At 27.6% G+C, this 15295-nt stretch overlaps 1 protein-coding gene across 1 annotated transcript; it reads left to right on the forward strand.

Moving 5' to 3' along the window:
* The first annotated feature begins 1666 nt into the window (after positions 1-1666).
* On the forward strand, positions 1667-14842 carry LOC119676249. The gene is made up of 2 exons (XM_038087485.1): positions 1667-2255; positions 14125-14842. Exons 1-2 carry the CDS (start codon positions 1667-1669, stop codon positions 14619-14621), a joined length of 1086 nt encoding a protein of 361 aa, XP_037943413.1. The 3' UTR covers positions 14622-14842.
* Positions 14843-15295: the final 453 nt, after the last annotated feature.

The raw sequence follows: 15295 nt of genomic DNA on the forward strand, positions 1-15295 counted from the left end.
CGGTGATTTAGAGGTTGTATTCCCTTCATAGACTTTAGTTCTTGATACAAAGATGTGTCTTATTATGATACGATACTTGTGTTATACCATTCATTTAAGCTTTAATAAAAAAATTCAATTTAATCAATAATTCGTTACTTTAAATTTTATTTATTAATTTATTTATATTTATTTAAATATATTTAATTATATTTATTTAAATATTTACACTATCTGGGTAATTTAATTTTGTCAAAAATATCAAAACAGTATTTTTTGGTTATTGCTATTAGAGATTATTGCGTTAGCGTGTACAAATTGCTATCTTCTAGTCATGTTTTTTTCACTGCAAGGATATTAATTATGATATGTATTTACTGACCTTATATAGTCTTTTTGTCAGAAATCTGCGAAAAGTGTTTACACGTTCTAGCATGTAAAACTCTAGATTTCTGTTTTATAAGCTTAATTTGCTTACCTTATCAACTTGAGTGTATTTCATGCTACAGAATTTGCTTCGATCATGCATAATTTTCCTAAAATCGACCTTTGAAGCGAATATTTTACTCGTTTTTTAAGACATTTTTTAGCTATTACTTATATTTTCATTATTATAATATAATTTTAATGTATATAACACTTGATATCATTGCATATTAATTATTTCTTTAAGTAACTGAAGTCTGGGCCCGTGCCACACTTGGGTAATAGTCATTCGTCTTGATTTCTTACATGTTTTCACGACTCCAATTATGCAAAGTTACATTATTAATAAACTCAATTATATATATTTTTTATATCAAAATATAAGAAAATGATAATTAACCGATTTTAAAACATATTTAGGTCCAACAAATTCTGTATCATAGCTTCAGTTCTTCTAAGAAATTCATTACAATTCATAAGCACTGCATCTACACTGCATCTAAACAGAGACATTGCACCTAAAATTTATGGGTTCGTTGAAAAGAAACAGATTTCTTACTTATTTTGCTTTATTTTTGTTGCACTGCGGTGTGCAGGTCAAGCAGAGGCAAGTGCAACCAACCCACAACTCAACTTAGCGTTTGTAGAAAAACAGTAAAAGTCACCATAAAACTAATGATCATTCAATATAAAGTAAATAAACTAAGCAGCAAGCAAAAGCAGCACCGCAAAACAAGCAAAAAAGCATAACCAAAACAAAAAAACTGTATGGCCAATGTCAGTAACATTGACATTAACAGCCACTGTTAGTGTTACTGTAAAAATGCTTCAACGGCTTTGTCTTTACGCCAGCTTTTACATTAAGCACGGCTTCAGTAGAAAGAAAGAAAAACATTGTATGGCAAGCAAAAGACAAACGTGAAGCTAACAGCAGCTGCAAAGTAGCAAGAAGAAGAAGCACGTAATTTGTTTACATTTGAATGGATTGTCTATAAAAGAATGAAGCTTTTGTTGCGCCATTGTCAGTTTGATTTTCCTATTCTAAGCAGCTACATCGTCATAAGAGAAGTGCATACATTATGAATAGTTGAGTGCGGCTTAAAGGATATATGTGTTTTATTTGATATAAACAAGTGATTTCAAACATAAATAAATTTCAAAATAAATTTCTATTTAAAAAAAAAAACTAAAGATAAACCAGCTAAGTGTTTGAGAGTGCAAAGTTTAAAAACTGTCCAAACAAAACTTGAAAGTGTTCACAATGTTTCTTATGCAGACAATAAATCATACCAAAATAAAAAATCGTGTAATAATTTTTTATTGCATTTACACAATATCCTTGAGTTTACTTAGTACATGTAGTGCTGCAACTGAAAATCTAACAAATTCAAATTATGCAACATTAACCCACCACAATGGCTTACCAACTGCACCAGCTACAGCATCAGTAACTACATCAACATCAACGACTAGTGGATCGTCATATCAAAGTGCGGGTACACGCACCGCTCTTCGTATTTATGATGAATGTGTACGTTCTGAAGGCGGTTTTGTGCCATGCCTCAAAAAGAAAGCGATCTCCTTCATAGATCGTATATCACACATTGATGCCATAACCGTTGCAGATGGCGTAAAAGTCGTACGGCTTTCACGTAACGACATCACACCTCTTCACACCGCTTTTAGTGAGAATGAATTGGAATCAAATCTTCCACGCTCGTTGGAGGATCGTGACAGTAAATTAACACATATGCTGATTGAACGTCTGAGTAACTTTTTCAATGCACACTCCTTGCAAGTGAGTTTTCCTAAGGTAACTTCGGAGGAAATTGGACGCGGTTTAGAAGAAGGTAAGCTAAAGGCATTATTTTTATGCTATATTAATGTAGAAGAATAGTTGATTATATTTTTTTTTTTTAAATTATTCTTTTAGAGTAAAATTTTATATTTAACAGCTAATAACCATATAATAAATAAAAAAATGAGTTTCATATGCTAGTGTATACTTTTAGAAAGACAACTGATTAGAAATTATAAAATTTGATTAACGAAAGGAAAATTGCTGAAATTGACAACGCATATTATCCATTTTTATAACAAAAGTTAATTTATGTTTGATTGTTTATAAATTATTCTTTATTTTATGACTAGCACTATACAACTAACGTAATAATAACGTTACTCTTTAGTTCCATGCCTTTATGTTTCTCAAGATTATATTATTTTCGCAATATTTTTAAATCTAATAGTTAATGTCTTTAATATTATTATTATTTCTATTATTACTACGTAGAGAACACCGACTTATGTGATTAATTGAACTAATACTTGTTGCTTTAAGAGATCATTAAGCATTTAATAAATGGTAACACTTTTGGCGTTTTAAGTTTTATTTCACACATTCCAAGTCGAAACCAGTCCTTTCCCAAGACGAATAAGTCTGCTGCAGAGCTCTCAGAAACAATGTGGTTTAAAATCAAGTTTACAAAAAATACAAATACTGGTCTCTGAAATGCACATTTAGTAAAATTGTACCTCAGTCAGTGGGGCCCTCTTTGAAACCCGTAAACAGTTTTGATATTCCTTTTACTTCGCCGAAGAAAGTTAATGTCTGTATTGGAAAGGTTAATTTTTACTCAGGGTTTTTACTCAGGTTTAGTCTTAAATCCTAGTAATCCTAGTTTACCCCAGTTTCGAAAACCAAGTATCTTAGTCTTTTTACTGCTTATACCCTCGCTAGACTACAAAATGACTCAGGTCCAACTTGGTAGATTGGACCTAACTTGACGTTAGGTCCCTCGTTTAAAGATACAATTAACTAATTTATTAAATTTTTCGCAGGATTGACTACCAAACAAGCGGTTGCTTTATCTTATTAATAACTTAATGCTAATGCTTACTAATGCTTATTTTCTGCAATAGTATTATATACGATCAGGAAAATCAATCCAAAATGTGCAAAAATATCAACAAATATGCAAGGTTAATTCGAAAAGTGTATATTTATTTATATATTTCACTAGATTTATAACTCTAACATATTGCTATGGAAACCTTGTTCTGTGTTGGAAGTATGTATTACTCTCATTAGGTCAGCATCGCTTTTATTTGAAATTATTGGAGATTAAATATTATAGATTTTAAAAACTAACTTTTTACTTTTATATACTAATCTTAAATCAATTAAATAAACAGCATCACGAATACTTTTAACTTAGAAACCATAATCATTAAACAATAATTTTCTTCACAATAAAATGTCAGTAATAAAACCATCTCTCAGAATATTAAAAGGGACTTATTATTGTTTTTTCTTCATTAAAATTCTATAAAATTACTATTAAAATTCGCAATTTTTTATATTGTTTTAATTACGCTGAAACAATTAATTTTAAAAGTTGATATTAAAATCAACCGTAAAAATAAAATTTTTAAAAGCGTATAAGCATATAATTAATTAATTTTTTATTTAAATGCAACAAATTTTATTTCTACCGAAGCACAACAGACAGTTACCGTCATTAAATAAATTTATTGCAACTGAAAATCTGAAGCTGCACCACTTAACAGTGAGTTCAACTTAACAGCGCCGTTTACATTAATAAAAATTATGGTCGCACACAGCGCACAGTAATTGCAGTTGAAGACTTCATTTACATACATAAATGAATTACTTTCTTGTGCAAGAGTTAATATATTTTATATATTTCATATATATATTTAACATTTTAATTATTGCCCTACAAAATGCAAGTAATTGAAGTATTATTAAATGCACTTAACAGTTAATTATGCTGAGTACTTATAATGAACTTAAAATAAATGATGCAACTTTTAATAAATGAAGTGGACTATATAAATATTTCATACGAAAAATTGAACTTCCAGAAGTTATTTGCATATATGATCTTGAATAATATGCAGTAGAAATATATATATTTTTATAATTAAATGTTAAAGTATGCTTTCATACATATTATTTGATGTGATTTCCCTCAACACACTGTTGCTTCTCATCACTCTCTAATATTACCAATATCCGCTCAATCTCTGATTAGTCACACTCACGATGCCTGCTGCCTCCCAATCTTACTATTTTCTTCAGCTTTGATTCGCAAAACCATCTATATGAGTTGTTATTTGTTATCCTTTAGAATATGACGAAAGTGTGATATCTTTCAGCAATTCATTCTAGTAATCCATTCAAGCGAGGTAGCGATTCCCAATAAATTAAGTGGTATACATATCATATTCCTACATCATCCAAAAATCTTAATTTCTGCATTTCACGTGGTTAGGGAAAATTGAAAATAAAGGCGTACGCATTCTTTATAGATACATACTTAGGTATATGCAGCAATATTTTTATTAGAATGAAAAAAAGATATTCTGTATTTGAATGTATAAATTTGATGTATAAATGCAAATGACATTAACCCAGTAGATTAAGATTTTAATTAATTCATATCTAGATAAGCGCTGAGAACGATTCAGAATCATAAATTGATTTGTATTGAGTAAGAATCTGATTTTACCTTCAGTAAATAGAATAATTACATATCAGTAAGTCATTCTGCAAAATAACAGAATGCGTTGCATTATTGGGTTATCATTATCTCAGTTTAATTTCTTTAGCAAATAGAACAGTCTCCCAGGTATCCGTGAAAAAGGCACTTCTTAATATTTATCCTAATCATAATAGTTTGCAACTGCATCATCTAGCTCCTAATTTGTGAATATCTAATGATTTTCGTTTATCTAATCAAAAATACAACTTTCTTTAATATCCCAACATACCAATATTTTCGTTTATTTTCTTCAAATCTTCGTTAGTATTAAAAAGATTCTCAAATTTACATACGACTTTGAAACTATCGGATGAAAAAATTCAAATACAATATTTCTACAGTATTTGCGGCTCTATTATCCACACTTCTAGTTATCCGTGGTTTCAGTTATCCTCGACGCACAATCTATTATCTGTAGTTTTAATTATTCGCGGTTTCATTTATCATCGGTGCTGAACTTCTAAGCTTTAAAAAAGTACTACTTATCCTAAAAACGACACTTATAATTTTATTATTGTGTTTCGACAAGTACTACTCTTTTAAAACTTAGATATTCGGCGCAGAGGATATACGAAATCGCGGATAATTAAAACTGCGGATAATAGAGCCGCGGAAATGGCAGAAATATTGTATATGAATTCTTTACATTATTTTCTTTATAATTTCTAATATTTATTTTGTCTTACTAATCTAGAAAAATTATTGAAAGCGAAGTCTCGTATTATAAACTAACAGCTATAATTGATAATATGAATGTATGTGACATATTTTTAACTAATTTATATTTTACACTGTTTATGTGTAATTAAAAAATTACTTTATTTCTATTACTTTGTGAAAACAAAAACTCTCTAGAACATATTTTAAATTGCTTAGAAAATTCCACTGCAAGTGTGTAACTGGCACATTTCTATCGTAGTCTTGCAATGGAAAATGCATATCATCGTTCAGCAATGAAGCCGGAACAGAGCCAACTCGGAAATTATCGCATGAGACACAATTTACTTAATTTCTGTTTGCGCAAACTTAGCAGTTAAACAATGCCATTAAAAATACAAGATAATTGCTACTTTTATTATTTTTACTTGCACAGAATCAAACTTTTATTACTATTTCCGTACTGACAAAGTGGAAATACAATATCTTTTTTTTCGCTCGAGACTTGTCACACGCAGCGCTCCAAAACTGAGGAACTTTTCGTTTCGAATGCGGTTAGTTTGGTTTCTCGGTAGGCAAGGAAATATGGGTTTGGCGGTTGGAAACGCTGGGCCACAATTGCCATGTGCCAATTATTCAAAGAAAGTTCATTTCTGACTGAAATGTGAGTAATTTTATTGTTGACGATGAGCGCACTCTTATTTCATTTTTCCGCCATCACGTGACTACGAAAAAACACACTTTATATGAATTATAAACAAAAGTGTTTTTTTCTACATAATTATAATAATAATTATAATATTAAAAACAAAAAAAAAAATTTAGTAAGTTCAGTACGAATGTTGGGAAAATTTGAGTGTATGTCTGTCTGCCTGTCGACCAAGATTGCTAGCGAGGGAATTTGAATTTTGAAATTTCTTTCAGTGTCACAGAGCTAAGTATTGACTGGTTCTGGTTCTAGCCACAACCGAAAAGTGACATAGAAATTTTCAAGGGAATTTGTATAAACTAGTTTTCATTTAAATTTAACAAAACTTTCTTAATTTAATGTGACATTTCATTTAAATAAAGTTTTTTCATAAATTCTCTTAAAGCTGACATTTCATTTCCAAAAAAAAAGTGTTGTGAAAAAAACTATTTTTATTAATTTTTTTCGAAGAAAATAATTTAAATTTAAATTGAGAATAATTTATTCATAATTAGTCTTTTTGGTTTCAATAAAAGTTGTACTTAAAAGAAGTAATAAACACGGTTATGGACTTCTCACGATGGCTTACATATACATGCATTTGTATATATATAAGTATATATTTGTGTACGTATCTTTTCATCACTGTTATTATTCTTCAATTCAAATGACTATATGTTCTACTGTATTATTTATATTGTTCCGAATCAAAATCTTTAAAATTCTCTAGGAATATTCCTAGAATACTCTAAGATGAACCCAACTATTTTTAAATTTATCCTAACATATAACATCCTAACATCATAAGCATACATGCTTATGCCAAAACATCTGCTTCTTTCGGTACTTTTGGCTTCACAGATCATAGTATTTTATTAAGAATGCAATATTGCAATATACAATATCGGTATATTTACTCCTATCTAACTCACTGTATATCACTTCCGTTTATTAAGCAATGGTTGCATTTACTTTAGCCATCGAATAAGCAATATTCTTCGTTTTATATCACATTTTATTCCTTTTTTTATATCACATTTAATTATTCGTAGTAGTATATCTCATCTATGTCGTTCACTTTATCCTCTTCAACAAGCCCGATCTTATTTGAAGTACCCGATCCCTTTACTACAACACCGCAGTAACTCACTTATATATCATGGGTCCTTTTTCTACATTAATTACCTCAAACTAGGATATATTGGTTTTCTCAACAGTCCATGGAACTGCTAACACGCTATACCCACAGTTTAAAATATTCAATTTTCTACTCGTTTAATTTTTTTAAAAGTACGGAATCAAATATATTCGTAAATAAACATTTATAATGAATGCTTAAAATATAGTGGGTATTTTTCACAGAAACTCCACGTTATCGAAAAATGGATTTTAACACACAATTTGAAGGCTTCGACATTTTCCTTGTCTTATTACTTAATAATGCTAAAGCAATATACATTTCTTTAATAATTCGATGTTAAAATTGTTGGTTAGAGTTAATATCTTTTGAAGACCCTTTCCAGAAGTGAAATACCTGCAGTTCAAAGCGCTTTGATCGTATGCTTTTCTCATTTTTTAATAATACCGAATCATAACACGTATGTATAAGACGTGGGTGAATGTGAAATGAATCTTGAATGGTTACGTAGAGATGTTACCCCCTAGAAACTTGACCCTATCCCATAACTGAATATTTGTGTATATTTCTTTAAAAATGTATGAATTTCTATGTTGCATATAATATAATGTTTCAAAATATATTATTTATAAATCCTCTAATATCAGAATATTTACTACTTCGTATGCCTTTTTATTGATGTAGACATAGAGTTGAAAATAATTTATTCAATGTGTGATTGTCTCTATATTAATTATATATATAAATAAATGAAAAAATATTGCTTTCAATAAAAGCTGCTTAACATTCGTTTTATGAAAAAACATTTGCTTTGGTTTTTAAAATTTTTTTACCTAATTCCACTTTTTTTCAATATATTATATATTTTTTTTGTTTACACAATAAAGCAAAAGTTTTGACCTTTTTAATTGGCAACAACAAAAAGTGCTAACAACTAATTTAATCTACTTAATTATATTTATTAAAAGCAACTATAAGTTTGTATTAGTAATAACAGTAAAAAATTAACAATACCACTTAACTACATTTAATTGCGGATTTGTAAAATAAATGTTTGCAAATTATGGGATTTATTAAATCTGATATTTAAAAGGGCTTTTAATTTCTGAATTACTGATAAGTTTACTAAATTTTTGCAATGGAATTTTTTTTTGTTGAAGCATTAGTAATTATGAACATGAGTTATTGCAATTAGTGGAATTAATTTCTGTTTACTGATATGTACAAAAAAATTCAATACAGATTAATTAATTTCATATTTTCTTTATAATATTTTGAACTACATTAAAAAATACTTATGACAATAGTAATAAATAATAGTAATGAATAAGTTAATAGTAATGAAAAAATCAAATAAATTTAAAATTGCCCAATTAGTGCAATAACATATTTGATTTAAATGTTATTCATAAAAATTGAATAAAAATAATTAAAATTAATTAAAATACTCGTACTGGTCTGTTGAAAAAAAAAATAAACAAATACTGTTTCTACTTGCTTTGGGATACTCTCGGTAGTTGGCATGGACTACTTTGAGATACCCTCTTAAGATCACGAAACTTTAAATCGGTTTATGCTTTAAATTAATATTGTAAATAGAAGAGAATATAATATACTGAATCTTAAACGAACAATTTCGCTATCAATGGAAGAGCCTCATAAGTTAATCTGGGCAAACTAAAGCTTTTAATAGACTTATCTGTAATGTCTCTTGGTTTTGAATACCGACACCTTTTGCAATTCAATGAAAACTAAATAATAATTATAAGAAGAATAATTTTTAAAACCTTTTTCCAAATAAACTCTGTTTATTTATAAATTATTTATAGGGCCTTTAGTCCTTTAGTCGCAGCAAAATTAGTTATAATAATAAGAAAAAGAAACCAATGATTAATCTGAGTTCATTCTATTCACATTTTGTCGTTTCTGTTATTGACTTGCATAAGTCAAGGTATATATAAATATAAGTGTTTCTGTAACTAAAGTTACAGTAATACCATATCGAAATAAAAAAAACATTATTCGCAATAAAATAATAAATAAATAATAATAAAATAATTTTTTAATAGGTCCATTTATCTATAGGATACTGCTTAAGCAGCTAATACCTAATCTGTAAATTTGACACCTCCTCTTCTTTTATTATATATCACCCCATGATTTACAACTAAACAGCGTTTATTAATTATTTAATTATTTATTAAATAATTAATTAGAAATTTTTCACATTGGTACACAAAAAACTCCTGGACACTTATTCGCAATAAAAAAAGTCATGTTTTAAAAGGTTATTTTTATCTATAGAACAAAGAACATGTTCAGTGTAAAATATTTAAATCTTGTTATCGTCACATTTAAAAATTATTGTTATTTAGTCCAAAATAGGAATGCCTGTCCATAATACATGGTTTTTTCACTAGGTCCTTTTTTCTATAGAACAACTCTTATTTATCTGTAGATTAACACTGCGTTTTTGTAAATAATATTTGAGAAATTATAACACTAAGCTTAATATTTGAACAGCATTAATAAATTTTTTATAAGTGTATATATTATAAATCGGTCAGTTCAAAATGTTTACATAGTGCTACATCATAAGACTTATGTATGTTTCGCTAGAGCCCAGCGGAGGACCATGAAAAACTAGAAATTTTCATATGAATGGGTGGTCCTGCCTTGAAGGCTTCTGGTTTCAACGATACTGTGACACTTTTTACATTCTAAGAAAAATTAAGGAGTTATAGAAGTTAATGTTGGATAACTTTAAACTTTCCTGAAATTAAATTTGGTCTCTTTTTTGCTGTTACTATAAACAACTCTAGTATTCATTCATTGATCTACACAAACTAATGACAACCGATTCCGAAGAGACTTTGAAAAACTCACATAATAATGCCATCCTGATATTTCACGAACTACTAAAATTAATAGTTCTTAATTATTAAGTAATTAATTATTATTACAAAATTAATTAGATTACATATATGTAGACACTTAATCACAATCAAACAAGTAATATAAGACGCGATAGTCTTCAGTTAATGCTCAATTATTTATTATTTTTCAAAATAAAATAGGAACATAAACTCTCTTATTTTTCTTCAAAAACCAAATATAATCAATATGCATATTTGGTTAATAACAGCCTTAACTAACAAAATATAGCCACAAATAAAAATATTAGTTCGAATTGAGCTTATAATTAAACGTCATCAGTACACAAAACTGTACGAAGCTACCACCAACAACAAATGCAGTGCCGAACACATGTTAAAAACTTATTGCTTTGTATCAAATAATTTTCATCTGAAGCTTAACATAAACAATTACTCGTATGTTAATTTAATATAAGTAAAATTTGTTGTTGTCATTTTATGATGGTTGCTTTTGTTGTCGAGGTGAGTGTGACGAACCAAGAAAAGAGAATATAAAAAACGAAAATAAATTATTTTTGTTATGATGCTTCTAATTTTAAATTCTGCAATAAAATTTGTTATTGTTAAAGAAAGGAAAGCGTTTACCATATGCGTGACAACAATACTGTATTTTCTGTGCATATCAAATTCATAATTTGATATGATATAGCGTTTCTGTTAACGGTAAAGCTTTTGAAAATGAGTTTTTTTTCTGTATACAATTATCTTCTTCTTACACCTTAATGTAATGTATTATGTATTTAATGCATATATTTTAAATGCTGGACTTACCATTTTGTATTAACATCGCCTACACAATATAAATTGTTTTTGTAATTTAATAACGGACGAGAATTTACGAACGCGATGTTTAGCGGACGATTGTGTAATAATTTAATGTGCAAAATTGAATGGGCTATTCTGTTTTTATTTATTATTTAAATTATATATTAAATAGCAGTTATTATTAATTTATTTTTATATATATGTGTATATGTTTAATATATTATTTTATATAATTTATTTTTTCGTATATGTTATTTATTTTTATTTTACATATTTTTACATATATTTAAATAAAACACTTCTTATAATAAAATAATTTTTAAAAATAACTTTTTTAAAGTACTATTTTATTTTATATTTGGTAGCTATTTTTATATATCTAAACTAAGACAACATTTCAATAATTTTTTTTTTTTTATTAATTAAATATTATTTTTTTATTGTTAATAAATATTTATTTTGGCATAACTAAATTTAAAATTTAAAATTTCATCATAATTTATTTTTCAGTATCATATAACTTTTAAGATATTAGCATGAACATACAAAGAAAATAAAAATTTAATACAATATTTTATATGTTACATATAAAAATATAAAAAAAAAAAAATTTTATTTTATTTTATTTCTAAGAAGCAACATTTTTTTAAATTAACTATATTTTATTATTTATATTATATATTTACTATTTACTATTATATTTACAATTTCTCACTTATACACATTTTTTCGTACTTTTATTATTTTTTTACTAATTCACTTTTATTACAATTTAAAATTTAAAGATTTCTTTATTAATAATAATAATTAAGACAATACTTTTTTAATAATAATTAATTGCCATTTATTTTATTAAATTTATTATAGCTATACTTTGCAATAATAACTTTTACATCTAATATTTTATACGAAATTAAATTTTGTAGTTTTTTCAATATTTTTACAAATTTTTTTATCAAATTTAATGCACATTTTCCATAACATATATAATCAACATGTAAAGCCTTTTATTAAGATTTATTTCAACAATTTTCTCCATCCATTTGTTTTTGTAATATATTGTTTTAAATTTAATAATTAATCAGTTTTCACTCCCGAGCCACGTTTTAAGCTTACGCGTTCCGCTACCGACGCACTTAAACTGATTTTAATAATCAATTAACACTAATAAATAAGGTTCTTAGTTGGAACTAGTTTGAAGTGTTGTAATTATGTTGTGACTTAACATAATGACTTTATGATTTTCGCTGTTAAACAATAAAATTACTTTGAAAAGTTGCATGGGATAAGTTTGGCATGCTCACAAGTATGTCTTCCCCAATTACATTAGTGTTAGTTATATATGCTACTTCTACTTGGCCGCCACTTTTTGCGTATTTAAATTCGACTTTATTTCAAATTCATATTAAAAAATAAAATTAATAAAAAAATAATTAATTAATTTTAATAATAACAATTTAATATAATAAATAAATGTATATGTATTTAATAAAAACATGGGAGTAATACAATAAATAAAAAATCAATTAACACAAGTCTGTTAAGTTTTTAAAGAATATGTAATATTTAACAGTAACTTTTCTTAGAGATGTTAACATGGTTTTTTTTTACAATCTGATCAGCAAGAGTGTAAAATGGTATAATATTTTAGGAGTGATTTAAAATATAAAATCCTCCATGTAAAAAAACAACTACACGTGAGTCTTCAATCATAACGCATTATAAAAAGAGTATTATCGATTAATTTTAACAATTTCCTTTTAAAACATTTTAATTAACATTTCTAATAATGTCGTTTCTTAAAATTTATTTATTTTATATGAAACAATTTATATTATTATTGTTAAGAGATGTGACACTGCGACCGTAGGGACTATTGTGCCCAAATAAATTTATAAGAAACCAAAAGATTATATATTGGATATAAAGAGTGTAAGAATAAGAAGAATAAGAATAGCTCAACAAAACACGTAATATCAACAAAAAGTTATAAATTAATGTAAAGTTTTTCAAAACCGATTATTGGACTTTGTTTCTTTTAATATAAATACGTTTGTTTATATTCATCAAAGTATATGTGTGGTTCTGTTCAAGGTATAGTGTCTGTTAATAATTAAAATACAATTTTATTATGAAATTAACTTCCACTAGAATAGTGTTCCACTATTCTCCTTCAAGTTTTGACTGTTGCATTGCGTCATCTTGAGAACTTATAGTACTACCTCAGTGCCTTTAGCGCAATACTGCTATTTAGTCAACTAAGAGTTGACTAACTAAGAGTCCTGCACAGCCACATTTGAGTTTCTAAGTTTTGTTCTGTTGCTATAGTTAAGCATGCCCAAGCCAACAAATTGATATTGGCTACTTTTTGGGATAAACAATAGCTTAAGAGTCTTCGCGGACCGTAGTTTCTTAAAGTCTGACTTTTGAACTGAATTGCAGTGATAGTTTTCTATGTTACGCTTCAGCAATATAAATTCTGATAAAAATATTTTTCAATTAAGCACTATAATGTATAAATCAATTTTATAGCTTATTATTAATACAACATTTTTATATACTTTCGCAAAATTTTACAAACTTACACGTCAGCAATATGAATCTTAAGTTTATGAATTTCACTTATAATGTTAAGAACATTGGCTGTTTATTTATATATATCTTTTACTGGATCTAACATAACATAAATTTTTCATTAACATTTATTCCCCTTAAGCAGTTAAGTTAAATTGAATATAAATTTTAGAAATATTAAATATTTTTTTAAATTGAATAAATTTTAATGAACTAATTTAGGGCATGTTATGGTGGTTCATTTTCAACAAAAGTGTTAAAAATAATATTTGAAAATCTTATGTTTATAATTTTTTTTTTATAACTCAACTCAACTGTATTTTACTTTTAAAAACTTTCACAAGTGCAATTTATATCTGATTGTTTCATATATTTTTTTTATTATTATTTTAGGTCGTGGCAAAATGAAGAAAATGATGGGCATGATGATGATGGGCATGGCAATGAAAATGATGGGCATGATACCAATGGCAATGGGCATGCTTTATATACTTGCTGGCAAGGCTTTAATCATATCGAAAATTGCACTTTTACTGGCTGGTATAATGGGTTTGAAGAAACTAATGGCTGGACGAGGTGGCTCTAGTGGTGGTGGTGGTGGTACGAGTTGGTCATCCAGCGGAGGCGGAGGTGGATGGTCCTCTGGTGGTGGCGGTGGTTACGATCGACGTTCATTCAATGAAGCACAAGAATTGGCGTACCGCAGTTACAGCAGGCAACCAAATCATTTAGTTTACCCACAACAATCACAACTAAAGCAACAACAACAGCTACAAAAACAGCAGGGAAAAGTACAACAACAGCAACAGCAACAGCAGCAGCAGACACAGCAGCAGCAGCAACAATACCAGCCGCAGCAATTACAACTGCAACAAGTGCAAAAGTCATAAATGCAGTAAAAGTTAAATTACTATAAAATTTACAACAAATATGAAAAATGATTAAAAATCGATCATGAGCAAATTATCTTGTAGATAATTTTTCTTTCAACAAATTGCAACGACATAGTTACTGACAACAGCTACGGCAAGATCTTCACATAAAAAGTTGAACTTTATTTTTTTATGAAATTTTGTAATTATGTATGTGTGCTTCATAAATTGTACTTACTAGTTGCTACTATTTTCATTCTAATAGTTTTTAGTATTTTTCATTTGTCTTCTGCATTTATATATTTCCATAATCAACCATATTTTTGCATAAACCGTTTACTGTTAAGATCGTGTCTTCTTGCAGTATTGCATTTACTGTTATTGATCTATTAGGTGCAACGCCTTTCCACACAGTTCTTCGCACTCCTCTAAGTGCTTAGTCTTGGTGCTTGGTGCTTTGCTTATTATGCACGCTATTAGCTTCTATCTTTGACTTCATTATAGTCTTGCCGGCTTTAATTTAGTTTTTATATTTCTTACCCATCTCATGCTTACTATTCTCCTCACTATTCTATCTTTATTGGGCAACTCAATTAGTTGCTGTTAGCAGATAGTTTTCACGTTGTAAATTAGATTGAAAACTGTTATTTTTTTAATAAAAACATTCTTCCGTTTTCTTCACTTTTACTTCC

Source organism: Teleopsis dalmanni, chromosome 2 (assembly GCF_002237135.1).
Source record: "Teleopsis dalmanni isolate 2A chromosome 2, ASM223713v2, whole genome shotgun sequence".
Classification (NCBI taxonomy): domain Eukaryota; kingdom Metazoa; phylum Arthropoda; class Insecta; order Diptera; family Diopsidae; genus Teleopsis; species Teleopsis dalmanni.